This window comes from Chanodichthys erythropterus, chromosome 15, assembly GCF_024489055.1.
Source record: "Chanodichthys erythropterus isolate Z2021 chromosome 15, ASM2448905v1, whole genome shotgun sequence".
In the NCBI taxonomy this organism is placed as follows: domain Eukaryota; kingdom Metazoa; phylum Chordata; class Actinopteri; order Cypriniformes; family Xenocyprididae; genus Chanodichthys; species Chanodichthys erythropterus.
This window is the reverse complement of record NC_090235.1, coordinates 35,242,341-35,256,226: the sequence shown is the minus strand read 5'-3', so window position 1 is coordinate 35,256,226 and position 13,886 is coordinate 35,242,341. Positions and strand designations below refer to the sequence as shown.

At 37.0% G+C, this 13,886-nt stretch overlaps 1 protein-coding gene across 1 annotated transcript in view; it reads right to left on the bottom strand.

The window, feature by feature from the left end:
* The window catches only part of ptprua (protein tyrosine phosphatase receptor type Ua), a 320,172-nt gene that overhangs the window by 167,384 nt on the left and 138,902 nt on the right, over positions 1–13,886 (bottom strand). The window contains exon 3 of the mRNA XM_067411023.1: positions 2,810–3,081. Coding sequence (XP_067267124.1) covers positions 2,810–3,081 — 272 coding nt within the window. The remainder of the gene's footprint in view (positions 1–2,809; positions 3,082–13,886) is intronic.

Here is a 13,886-nt window from a genome sequence, read left to right as displayed (position 1 = left end):
CCTGTGCGGCACTGTGTGTGTGTGTGTGTGTGTGTGTGTGTGTGTGTGTGTGTGTGTGTGTGTGTGTGTGTGTGTGTGTGTGTGTGTGTGTGTGTGTGTGTGTGTGTGTGTGTGTGTGTGTGTGTGTGTGTGTGAGTGTGTGTGTGTGTGTGTGTGTGCATTGATCGTGGCAGGGCTGTAATCTCATTAAGGCTGCTCTGATTTATGGAGAGAGGAGCGATACGGGTCAGGGTTGTGGAAGCCACACCGGACCTCCACTTTCAAGTGAGTCCTACACAAAAGCGGGGGTCAATTGACTGTGCACTTACATACATACACACACACATACTCAACTTACTGGTCATTATGGGCTTTTTTGGGGAGCAAATGAGGGGCGAGTTATTAATCATAGCCTTTAACAAGGTGACAGTGTTCTGTGCACTAACCATCAGAGGAACAAGTGAGTCAATAACACACACTGCTGACCAGAGTCAAGAGCTGAGGAGACTATTTAGTGGTAGGAAAAAAGTGTGTTGTTTGTATGTATATATATATATATATATATATATATATATATATATATATATATATAATATACTCTATAGATGTGTGTCTATATATATATATATATATATATATATATATATATATATATATATATAATATATATATATATATACACACACACACACACACACACGTACACACATATCAATGGGTCTAAATGAAGGAAAACAGTATTTTCCTTTATCTTTTAAAATAAAACAGCTTAATGTACTAAACTGACACAATCTAAAGATCCTTTTCCAGTGTGCTCCCTCGGGAGCACTTTGACTTGGCGCAGTAATATCTACACTCGTGAAAAGTCCCCCGCTCCCTCTCCTGTAAAAGTCACGTTGGTTCTATTGACGGAAATGAGAGGGAGGAGGAGAGGGAGCGGGGGCCGGTGAGAGGACTTTTCACGAGTGAAGATATTACTGCGCCAAGTCAAAGTGCTCCCGAGCACTTGCTATGGTATTCCGCCATACAATATAGTTATCCATTTTACATGCTTAGAAAAGCGCAACGTTGTCACCGTCCTAGGTCGAGTTACACTACATGGAGGTGTTTGGTAGCTTCTCTGCTTGGCCCCTATTGAATGAACTGGGCTAAGCTAAGTGCTAACAAAGTTTCGCCGCAAGACAGAGCGATTTAGTGCACGCACTGAGACGAGAGAGGTATGTATCAACTCGTCTTAGTTAAGGGAATAACATAGTTTAATATGAAAAAACGGTGGAGTATCCCTTTAAAGAGTTGGATTCTCATGCTAAACATGGCAAAAGTTTCAAAATACGAGTTGAGCATATGACAAGTTGAGCCATCTACACTCCATCAGAGTTAGTACAAGTTTCGGAAAGTATTTTTCGAGTATGGCCCTGTATTAAGTAATAAAGGGTGGAGCTTCTTGTATGGGCACTTCTCCGGGAAGAGCGCGTGCACACACATCAACCAGAGTGAGAGAGCATGCCCATCAATACGCTTCATTTGGGTTACGGAAGTCATCAGCAGTGCTGCACAGGACTTGCTTGAGAAAGATTTTTCTTTGTTTTTAGACCACAAAATCAACTATGTCACCAAAGAAGTGTGTTTTTGGTTGTGAGGGAAAGATAACCTTGCCTTCCAAAGAACCCAACATCAAGTGGAGCTGGGAGATTTGTGGTCATGCATTACATTGATGCGCTCTCAACATTTGTCATTAAAATAACCATAGGAACCAGCTTAAATTTACTATCAAAATAAGGATAAAGTCGTGTCTGAAAGTTGCAATCACTTTTTTATTGGTTAAATCAGGGGTGGGGAACATTGATCCTGGAGGGCCATTGTCCTGCAGAGTTTAGCTCCAACCCTAATTAAACACACCTGAAACTAATCAAGGTCTTCAGGATTACTTAAGTTACAGGCAGGTGAGTGTTTTTTTTTTTTTTTTTTCAGGGTTGGAGCTAAACTCTGCAGGACAATGGCCCTCCAGGATCAATATTCCCCACCCCTGGGTTAAAGGGGGGTAAATGCATATAATGTAAACATCACGAATGTATAATGAATCAAAAGTTATCCAGGGATAATGCTTCGCTGTGCAAAAGCTGCGTAAAAATCTCTTTAGCTTCGCCCACAGCACGCCTCTAGGAGCTCGGCTGTTTTCGGAAAGACAACGTATCTGTCTTTTATAAATTTGATAAAACTAAAGACCCTTCGAAGATATGAAGGATGCTATACTACTCAATAGGTACTCATGATTAACATGAGATTGGCCGAAACTGTGTGTGTTAAGTACCCTTTAAGATGGTTAGCCAATCAGAGGTAATTTACACATAAAAGTCTGAAAAAGTCAAAGTTTATGTCAAAGGTTCAAGGATTGGCCAACTTTTTTTTTTTTTTTTTTTTTTTTTTTTTACAGTGTTTGTGTTACATTTCCACCACAATGCCAAACAATTACCATTGATGAATCAAACAGCTCTTTACTGATCCAATGACACAATCCAATCATGCTCAGAAGGTTTCAGCTGAATAGTAGAAAGAGTGCTTATACAGTTCAAAAGTTTGGGGTCAGTAAGAGATTTTTTACTTTTATTTTTAGAAGAGATTTCTTTCAAAAACAAACAAACATACAACTACAGTCTATATAATGTGAACCCACAGTGCACACTGTAATAATATGTGCATGAAAACAACATTTCTATAAACAGATTTCTGTAAAAAATCTGAATATTTAGGTTTCAGGATTGTGACTTGTAATTTGCAAGGTGAAGTCAATGTGCATTTGAGTGTTTGTGATGTTATTTATTCGTCTCACCTGGTACTCGCTGGGCCAGAAGGTGCTGACGGCCAGCTCCACCTGATGCCACTGCCGCCCCTGAGAGCCGGACACATTCCAAACGGCATTTCCTCTTGAGCCACCATTTACACGCACATACACACTCAGGCTCCCGGGACTGTGTCCGTCGCGGCTGTACAGAAAGTAACTGAACTGCACACAGTGTGTGTCGTTCTCACTCAGCGGACGTAACATGAGCTGAGCCCGCTGTCCTGCACCATACTGAGAAGAGTTCACCAACATGTAGGAACCTAGAGAGAGAGTGAGAGAGATTATTTTTTTGATTTACTTGGCACTGTTTGTTTTTGTTTTTTTTTCTATTTGGACCATTGCTATTTATTTTGTTAAACTATATCAATTGCTGTTCGAAACCCATACTCCGTGCTCTCAGACAAAAAAAAAAAAAATAGCAACACAGACAAAACATAAACAACTACTGCATGTCTCCGAGCAGTATGCAGAACCATTTCTGTACCATTTCTGAATTATTCAGAGTTTCTGAATGAAACGGTTGAGTGAGTGATTCAATGACTCACTCATTACGTCGCTTGTTGCCACCTACTGGCATGTAACCGGCAGAAAGAGTCACTGAAAAATCCACACCACTAATGCACATGTACAAATTACACTTCGGCTTTTGTGTTGGGCAACTGAGATGGAGCTACTGCTAAGCTCAAATTTAGACACAGTGAGCATAAATGATTGCTGTGGTGTTGGGGCAGGGTAGAGTTCACTGTGAGTAATGTAGTTTAAAGCAGGTGTAATCAGTGCAGTGATGATGGCAGCTCTGCTCGGGTATTCCACCATTATTAATCACGCTGACACAGTTATTAAACCTCTAATGTCTGCCATCAGGGTACCACACAAACTACATCACATACAGCGAGACACAGTTTTAAAACTAGCAGGTACAAATTAAAGAAACCCCAACAAATATTACAAAGACATTAACAAACACAAAATAGTAAGTGTTGTGGCACAGTGACATGTAAAAATATTTTGATTGCTCAATTATCTGCTGTCTTTTTTTTTTATTTCATTCATTTTTTTCCCCAGATTTTTACAATTCATAGAAGAAAATGTAAGTAGTGTCAGTGCAAAACTATTCTAGTCTCTGTATATGGCTCTGGTCCCTTCTTTTATGTAAATCTATGGGATTTGTTTCGCTAGCTTTATCATTCTCCGTTTGAAAGACTGATTGCTTTAAACAGTAACAGCATACTTCTCAAGTAGCATGGTTTAAGGTTTCATGTATATTTCTAGAAAAAAATGGTTCAGGATGACAGAGTGAAGAATAATACTTAATTCACTATGAACAATAACAGATCTGAATAAATACAAAAACTTTACTGGTGTTTCTCAGATGTGATGCTTTTCTGAAGCTCGACACGCTGTTTTCTGGGCTGGAGTTCAGCAAAATTACAATTTTCAATCGTCAAAACAGGTGGCAGCCATTAACGATCAATTTGAGTCTCTTGCTTTTGAATTGTTTTTGCAATTTATAAAAATAAACTCAAAGCTGTTATAACATCTGTCAGACACCTACTCAGCTGGCCTTATTTATCAACTAAAGAACATATTTTCATTCATTTAGAACTGCACAGAACCCATAGATATTCAATGAGCCACAGTGAAAGAACAGACAAGTGGAGTTAAAGAAATAAATATAAGGATCCCAATCATTTTTGAGGGAAAAAAAATACAGTTCTTATGTAACAGAGGCCAGCTTGTGAGAGCTGTTCAGGTACACTTCGCCCCTTGCCAGGTGCACTAACGGCTGACGTTAAAAGCTACTGTCTTCAGTGTCTTTGTTATGCTGATTGGCACTGGTTAAAATCTTGCTCAGATTGGTGCGAGTAGGACATTGGCACTGTGACCTGGATGGGGGTGAGAGTAATGGAGGCCAGTTAGTTTGAGCTGTATAACCAAACTTCACTCCCCTTGCTTCAAAAAGTATGCTAGAAGTTTTTAGCACCCAACTCCTATGCCATTTATTGCTGGTTCAAGCTCCGCTTAAAGAGTGGTGCGAGTAAGACATTGGTGACATCACCCGGATGGGGGTAAGCGTAATGGAGGCCAACTAGTAAGAGCTGTATAGGGAAAACTTCATTCCTCTGGCCTCAAGAGGCACACTGGCATACTTGTTAATATGCCATCTCCCATGCCGTTTGACACTCGTTGGCAACCCACTCAGGGGTGTGTTTCATGTAACTATGTAACTCACTGATTAACTACAATAATTCAGCGGTTTCTTAAAGCCATACTGTCACAGATTTGTCATTCAACCATGTTGGTTAATAATGTCATGCAAGTAGTGGAGTAATAACTTATTTTAATTAATCCCTTTGAGATGGAATTAATCCCACATTTTTGCTATAAATTAAGGACATGACATCTGATGACTAATTCTCATTTTTATTTCATAAATTAAATTTGTATATATTCAAAATAAAAGATATAGATTGTACTGAATGTCATGCAAGCAATAAACTATGCTTCTAACCACAGGTCGAGAGGCTGTAGTTCCAACCACACGACTTTGCGATGCTGTTTGCATATGTTCATTGGAACTGAGGTTTCTGGAAACACTGACTCGTTGATCTATACTGATTATGACGGCTTGTGACCATAGTTGGCTAACAATGCTTTTGGGACGCACCCCAGAGTCCTGCAAGTAGGACGCTGGTCCCATGACCTGGATGAGGCTGTAATGGAGGGTAATGGAGGCCAGCTAGTAAGCAGTTTATAGGTTTCTTTATAGCGCTTTAGAGTTTCACTGGATTAAACTGCAGAGACAGGCAGGGCTTTTTCTCAAATATAACATTACCAAGTATTCTTTTATTTCAATAAAATAAAAATTTGATTTAATTTAAAAATTTAATTTGAGTAATTTAACTCTAAGTCATTCTTAAATTATACCTTAAGCTGTACCTTAATGTTAATACGTGTTTCCCGAAACATTCTTAGTCAAGTATTCCTTCTGTAAGTCATACATTTGTAAGGTTGGTCTGGACCACTCTTACCTATACCTTATCACTGTTTACACTGTTGCCACCATTGTGCAAAAATCTTCTTTACATCTTATTTAAGTATTTAGATCTTTATATCTAATTTAAGCTAATTTAAATGGTTTTATGCAAATAAAATAAAACTGTCATTACACTGATGGCTTGTTAGCTTTTTAATTATATTATCTAAAGGTAAATACTACATAAGCTGGCAAACCATTAGGCAGTAAAGGCTTAGGAGTCTATTTAAAGGGAATGATTGTGGTGGGGAGTTTGGTCAAACTATGGCAGAGATACAGCGAATAGTTGCGCTAAATTAAAGAAAAATAAATTTTCATCCGTGAAAACTTTAGTCCTCTGGCTACCGTGTCAGAAGCTGCAATTAAAAAATAAAATTAAAAAGTCAGCAAATTCAGCAGCTTTTAAATCTTGTTGGTCCGACTCAGGCCCAGCACCACGAGGGGCAAAAGGGGACATTGCCCCCTCAGTTCTGATTTGTGCCCCCTTAGTTTCAATTTGTCTCCCCTTCAACCCTGAAACGGGGTTGATTTTAACGCTTTGACAATCACACCAGTGTGATTAGAACGATCAGTACATCATTTCTAAATTGAAATGTGCTTTGGCGCTGAGCCAGAGCCAGAGACAGATGCACCCAGTGCTTGTCATATATATCATACTATGTTTTCAACCACATCAGGTTTATTTTAGGTTTCAGACATTTAAATAGACATTTGAATGAAGTACATATCTGTCAGCTCCAAGGAATTAATTTGATTAATACAAAGATCCCATGAGTCTTGATAAATGCAATTTCTACTTCTGAAGTGCTTCTTTTATAAAGACCACCACTTTCTCACATTACACAGTGAAGCAGCCCCTGTAAAGAGTGAATTATTGATTCTCGAGCCATCGATATCAACCAATTCAGCACCAGCACCATGGACAGCAACTGGTAACGTCGCACTTAAGAAGGTATACCTTAAGCAACCTCCTTAGGTATAGTTCGGGAAACATGCCTAGAAAAGGTATAACTTTAGTTAAGGTATACCTTTAGAGTCTTCGTAGCACACTAAGAGACAACGTTATCGGGAAATCCAACATAGATTCTGACAATTAAAATAAAAATCTATCATACATGATCACAAACATCACAAACATGATCACAAAAAAAATCACAAACATGATGCTTAATTTATAATTTAATTATAAAATAATTAAATTAAACATAATTGTATACATACAGTTTATTAATATGAAATGTGAATTTATTTCAAACGAATTAGGAAAATTAAGTGGGTTGAATTCAAGGAGCTCTAAAAGAATTTTGGATTCATTATCTGAGGTTAACTGAGGCTAACAATGAAGGCACAGTGCCAACACTCCAATCAGCTCTGTAGACCATTTAAAAATGTTGAATACATAAATAATATGTTTAGATTACAACTGCATTGGTCTATGAAAAAATAGCAGTAATTGATTTGTATTGTTACTTTCAAATACTTTCATTATAAAATGAATGTTATTCACTTTACTCTGGAACCTGAATGAAAAAATATATTTTCCTAAGAATGAACCGAGAAAAAAAATTACAAAAACTTTTTTTAATCCATGTATTTGATATATTTCCCCACTCCCCCTATCTCAGGCTTTTTATTGGGGAGACCTGAGTTGACGTCAGCCTTCCCCCATGTCAGCCTTAAATTTTTTAATCACTGCCCATCTTGTACTTCTAAGTTGGAAATCTCCCCAGGGCAGTAGCCTGCCAAGCTAACAAACTAACATATAATAGGAAATAATGAAATACATCATCGAAGATAACAGATAAAACAATCTCTGCAGGGGTATTTTTTCCTCAAATTTTGATCTGGAGATATTTTCAGCATATTTGCCACAAGACTTGGTTAGTTTCAGACCCATTTCCAGGTGTACATTAACAAACAACAACAAAACATGGCACATATAGTTCAATAATGGTACTTTCCATTGCATCCATTGCGAATAACTTAAGTCGAAGGTCAACAGCTGCCCTCCATCTGCATTTTAAATTTAAAGCATGTTGTTTTTTTCCGCTTGACTGTTTCAAACAACAACCCGCTGAAGAACAAGTTTGCAGCTCCATCGTCCGGAAGAGAACATGAGCGTTTGTTTTCAGACTGACTGTCAGGTTTGTATGCATGAGCGCTCTCATGGAACGGACTTTAGAGCTGTGGCTTAAAGAGAACAGAGGATAAAAGAAGCTTCTTAAATCAAAAGTCCATCTGACAGTCTTTATGCAGATCAGGGCCTGAATGAATATCAGTGCCTGCGGTGAATTGCTATGACAGTCACAAATGAAAAAGTGTTGTATCCTGGGAGAACTCAAAGCATCAGAATGAAACTTTTAAATATAGGCTACTGGCAGTATTAGCACTTTTGAATGCAGCATTCCGAATGGAAATGAGAAGGAAAGTTTTCTCTATTTTGTTGGTGGGTTATAACTGGATGGGTGATTGGAGTTGCTCAAATAAACTAAACTTGCTAATTTAATATAGTTTTTTTTTTACATTTAAAGTCAACATTTACTTATTTTCTAAATAATCAAACAAGAAAGTGTAATTTTAGTATTATTTATATTATAGTTAATATAGTCTATTACAGTTTACATTTTGAATAAGCTTTTATTTTATTATTAATATTATTTACCTTTAGTTCAGTTTTAGTTTTTATTTATTTCCAGTTAGTAATTTTAATATCAGTTGATATATTTAATATTTTCCAAGCTACCATATGATTACTATCCATGTGCCATAGTTTACATGGTAACTGTGCAATATGGTCATGAACATCAATCATTCAATCAATAAAAATAAATAAACACTGATTTGAGCGGAAATTATTTTATATGTTTTCTTGCATAACAACTTAAAGCTTCTGTTAAAATACGTCACCATTTGAAGCACATTCTGTCTCACTCAATATGTACCATGAAAGTAAAATGGGTTGTAATTGCTGTTTCTTATTGAATTTGAATTCATCAGCAATTTGCTTTTCATGAGCTAGCACTTTCTGTGGAATTAAAGTGGAATTAAAGTGGAATTAAATTGGAATCATAACAACCTGAACTGTCTGTTTTAACACTGAAATTGTTTCAGACATATTGAATTATGATGTTAAGAAGCTGAGCTCTTTTGTGGCCAGTATAGCTTGGGATACTTCAAAGCATGAAATATTAATAATGTCTGAACCTTACAAACACCTCCAACATGCAGTCAGAGTTCCACTCGCACCCGCCACCCATGCTGCTGTAATCACGGCTGAGCTTCCTGGAGGCTCTGGGTCTATTTCTCAGAAGTTATTAATTTCCCTCTCCCCCTCCTTACTCTCCCGGCACAAGTAGAAGCCTGCCTCCTCTCAGCTGAAGGGTGTGAGCGCCAGGGACCATGACCCAAATGAAATTTTTCACACGCTCATTTTTCTAGAGCCCATTTTCAGGCCCCGACAGGTGGCGGAGGAAGGACAGAGGTCAGACAAATAGATCGTAGCAGAGCAATGCTGGAAATCTGATGTCAGAAATTATACTGTTCCTTATTTACTGATTGAACTGAAGCAGTGTACCACTGAAAGAGAGTCTAATTATCATGGTAATTAATAAAAAAGAACATTCTGAGAACATTCTCACCCCTTTGTTGTTCCACATCCATAAGACCTTCATTCATCTTTGGAACACAAATTAAGATCTTTTTGATGAAGTCTGAAATGTTTCTGTCTCCATTGAGATCCAACGCAACTACCACTGGTAGTTGCATTGGATATCTATTAAAAAGAGGTAGTTGAATTTTTGTTCCGAAGATGAACGAAGGTCTTACGGATGTGGAATGACACGAGGGTGAGTAATTAATGACATAATTTTTGGGTGAACTAACCCTATAAAATTCTGTTATCATATCATCCTCATCTTGTTTCAAACCTGTATGCATGTCTTTCTTCTGCTGCACACAAAAGAAGCGTTTTTATATGAAGAATGTTGACATTTAAACAGTTTTGGTTCCCTTTGACTTACATTTTTATTTGTTTTTATCCATATGTGTTAGTCAATGGGAACCAAAACTGTCCCATAGAATAAAGAAGTTACTACAGATTTGGCATAAAGGGTGAGTAAATGATGACTGAATTTTTATTTTTGAGTAAACTATTACCTTAAGACCTACAAACAGGATATATGACATTAACACATACTAATTTTGAGTTGTCTATTAATTTGTTAAAAAAAAAAAAACAAGCATTGTGTTTATAATAAAGTAGATGGATGGATGGATGGATGGATGGATGGATGGATGGATGGATGGATGGATGGATGGATGGATGGATGGATGGATGGATGGATGGATGGATCATCCATCCATCCATCCATCCATCCATCCATTGCGACATAAAATCAATCAATCAATCAATCAAGCAATCAATCAATCAATCAAACATTTGCAACATGACCTGTTTTGTACATGACCTGTTTTGTACTGAGCAGCCATCTTATCGTTTTTTTTTTTTTTTTTTTTTTTTTTGGAGAATGTTAAAACATGTTCAAAGGAATTAGTTTAGGTATGGAATGAGTTTACGTTCGGCACACAGCAATCACCTTTCTTTCTTTCTTTTTCTTTTTTTTTTCAAATGTTTTTAAAATGATGTCCCCAAAAATGTCCCCACGTCCCCTGTGTCTGCTGTACTACTGAGTAACACATAAGGTCATCCACCTTGAACAGAAGACTCACCTCTAAAAGAACAGTTTTAAAGTGCAAAAACACATTTTGTACAGCTGATGCTTTAACAAAAATACAAGCTGCACATTTCTGCTTTTAACTCTTTTTTTACACTTGTCCCATAGACTTCCCATAGTCATATTTTCAGTGCCATAATGTAAACATGATGCTTGTGTTTTGGCAAAATAAGGGCCAAAAGGATTTTCTCCATTTTGAACCCAGAACATTCCTTTGAGACACTTGCAAAATGACAGGCACTATGGCATGAAGATTATTAGCACACCATACAATGCATACTAACATGTTGATATTTTGACAGGTAGACAAACAGCAGTTTTTGCCTGTTGTTCCTTTGAATTAACTCTGACACAAATAGAAAGAAAAAAAATAAATAAACAATCTATAAATTAAAACCACCAACATCATTATTTGAAGTTCAGTAACTAGCTCATTAATTTGCCATGCTCATTAACTACCATGTTTTCTTGCTTAGCTCATTGTGACAATGAAATCACATATTGTAAAAGTGTGTGGCCTCTCAGGAGTGTGTATAAATAGACCCCATATCAACGTCATTAGCTTGTCAACGTATGTGGCTTAAAAAGAAGCATTAATTCTAGAAACAGCCCTCCAATACAGAGAAACTCATGCCAACCACTTTGCCAGATTTCCATCCTCCGCTGAAACTCGTATAAAGTTGGTCGGGAACGCTAGAGGAAAGTGTGAGAGAGAGCGAGCGAGTGGGTGGGTGAGAGAACGATGGAGGAAAATCGAGAGAGAGGGCTAAAAATTGTCAGTGCAGAAATATTTTCCATAAATTCATAAACGCTGATAAGACCCCATCTTTCTCCCATGTGCCCTGGCCAAGGACGAAGGAACATACATTAAGAGATTAGGAGCAGCGCATTTCCATCACCCCGCTGAGAGCGAGACCCACGGGCCCAGCATACGATTTTATCAAACACACACAGAGGCGCAGGAAAGGCAGCACTGGTTTCAACTTCATTTTCCCTCCTCCGCTTCTTTAAAAACCCTTCTCAACCTCCGCCATCAATAATCTGCCTCTGCTGTCCTCTGTATTTCATCAGTTATGCACTTAGTTTTCTTAACATATATATATATATATATATATATATATATATATATATATATATATATATATATATATATATATATATATATATATATATATTACAACAGTTCTCTCTGGTTCTCGAATCTGAGCCATGCGATATTTCAGTGATAACAGCACTCCTACCAAGAACTGTTGTTTTAATAGTTTTTTGGACGAGAATGTAGTTGTTTAGACCTGAAATATGTGACTCATATTTAATAATAGCACCTATTTTACAATTTGTTTTGACGTTTTCGGAAATGCGAGCTCCAGGGCGTCTGCGGGCGTTCAGTGCTTGTGTATGCGGCGAGAACAGCTTCATCTCGGCCAGTGCTTCGGGGATTTACCGCTGCCCTTTATAGTGGTTACTTTTGCTTCAAATCCGCTAAATCCCAGCATCAGTCCATTCAGAAATACTGGTTCATTGACAGAAATCTCTAAACGCCACTTCCCTTTGTCAGCAAAAGCCTGTAAGTCCACAGAAGAACCAATCGGAAGACACAAATCGAATCATATTATTTCAAGATGAATGCATATAAGCTGGCTTTCAATTGCCAAGCTGCAAGTTTTTATCATGTTTTGTCCTTCGTTACAGTGGGAATGACAGAATTTTGCGAGTATCAAGTAAACACAACAGTGTTCCTATTGCTGCTGCAACACTGACAGAAACAGACATTTTACTATGTCTTGTTTTCCAAATAGTTGGACTTAGAGGTTTTTGCCAAAAAACATGGATGCACGATATAACGGCCATCATATCGGTGTATGTTATTTTTTTTTATGTTATTGTTATCGGTCAGATAAGAAAATTTAGCAATAAAATGATGGGAATAACATTCAGAGTTACTAATTGCACTTGGTGTAAATAGCACTTGCCACACTACACCCCAATATTCCGTATAATACATATAATACTTATAAAACTATACATAACATTTATAACATTTTATAACCTTTTATAAAGTTACACAATATGTTCTTGGTTTCCAGATTGTTTTTTAGCAGTACAACTGTTTTAACATTGATACTAAGTAATGATCCTTGAGCACCAAATCAGCATATTAGAATGATTTCTGAAGGATCACATGACACTGAAGACTGGAGTAATTAATTAAATTTACATTTTAAAATATATTAAACCGAAAACAGTTAATAAAAAACTTATATTATTGTTTAACTGTATTTTTGACCAAATAGGTACAGCCTTGGTTAGCATTGTACCAACTAAAAATTGTACCAAACCCAAACTTTTGAAAAATGTTATTATTATTAACTGGTTTACACTGACATTATTTTAAACTGGTATATGTGGGTGAATAATGTGTGTATCTGTGCAGATATCTGCCAATAAAACAAACACTGAAGCATACAATATAAATGTTGTATAGAACAAAAGATCTGATGAACAAAAGATTGCATATACAGTATACTAAAGCTCTATGCTGTTTACAAAGACTAGTCCGAACTACAATCATTGGATTTTTTGCATGAGCACTGCCACAGTCCAATACACTCTCTCATTGCAGGAATCCTGTTCAATAGTAAATGAAACAACATTGTTAGAGAAAGCCCTTTTTAATGACAAATAAATAATTTCAGCTCTTCATATGTTGACGCGTCAAATCAATTTAATGGTGTTAAACATAATTAATCTCATGTAATGTAAATAACACCAAATCAATGTGATTTTCATGAATGCAGCATTCTATGAACTTCAACAAAAGGGCTGTTGATGTTTCAGAAGCTGTTAATACTATATGTACATATTATACGTTTCAGTGTTTATTCAAATGTACAAAAAAATGCATTAGAGCTATATGCTTTATGTATAAATATTAACAAGATCACACAGGTTTCATGGGCATGCCAACACATCATTGATGGCAAACAGAAGCAAACATTGGATGAAAAAGTACCAAATGTGCATTTTATTCACTGTTTTACATCAATGGTTTTAATTCTTTTGGAAGCAGCAGGGTAGCTTGCGCTATCTTTGAGAAAAGCTGTGACAGTTGCGTGTCAAATCGGTCTTGATCTAAATAAGCTCATTAGTTTATTCTCTCACCCGCCCTTCTTTCATCCCTCTGTTTAAAACTGAATAATCGCTTTGTTGTATCAATTCCGCTTTTTGTATCAATGTGACTTTATTCCGGACCACAGTCACCTTGGATGTTATTTGAAGGACATCAGCAGGTCGC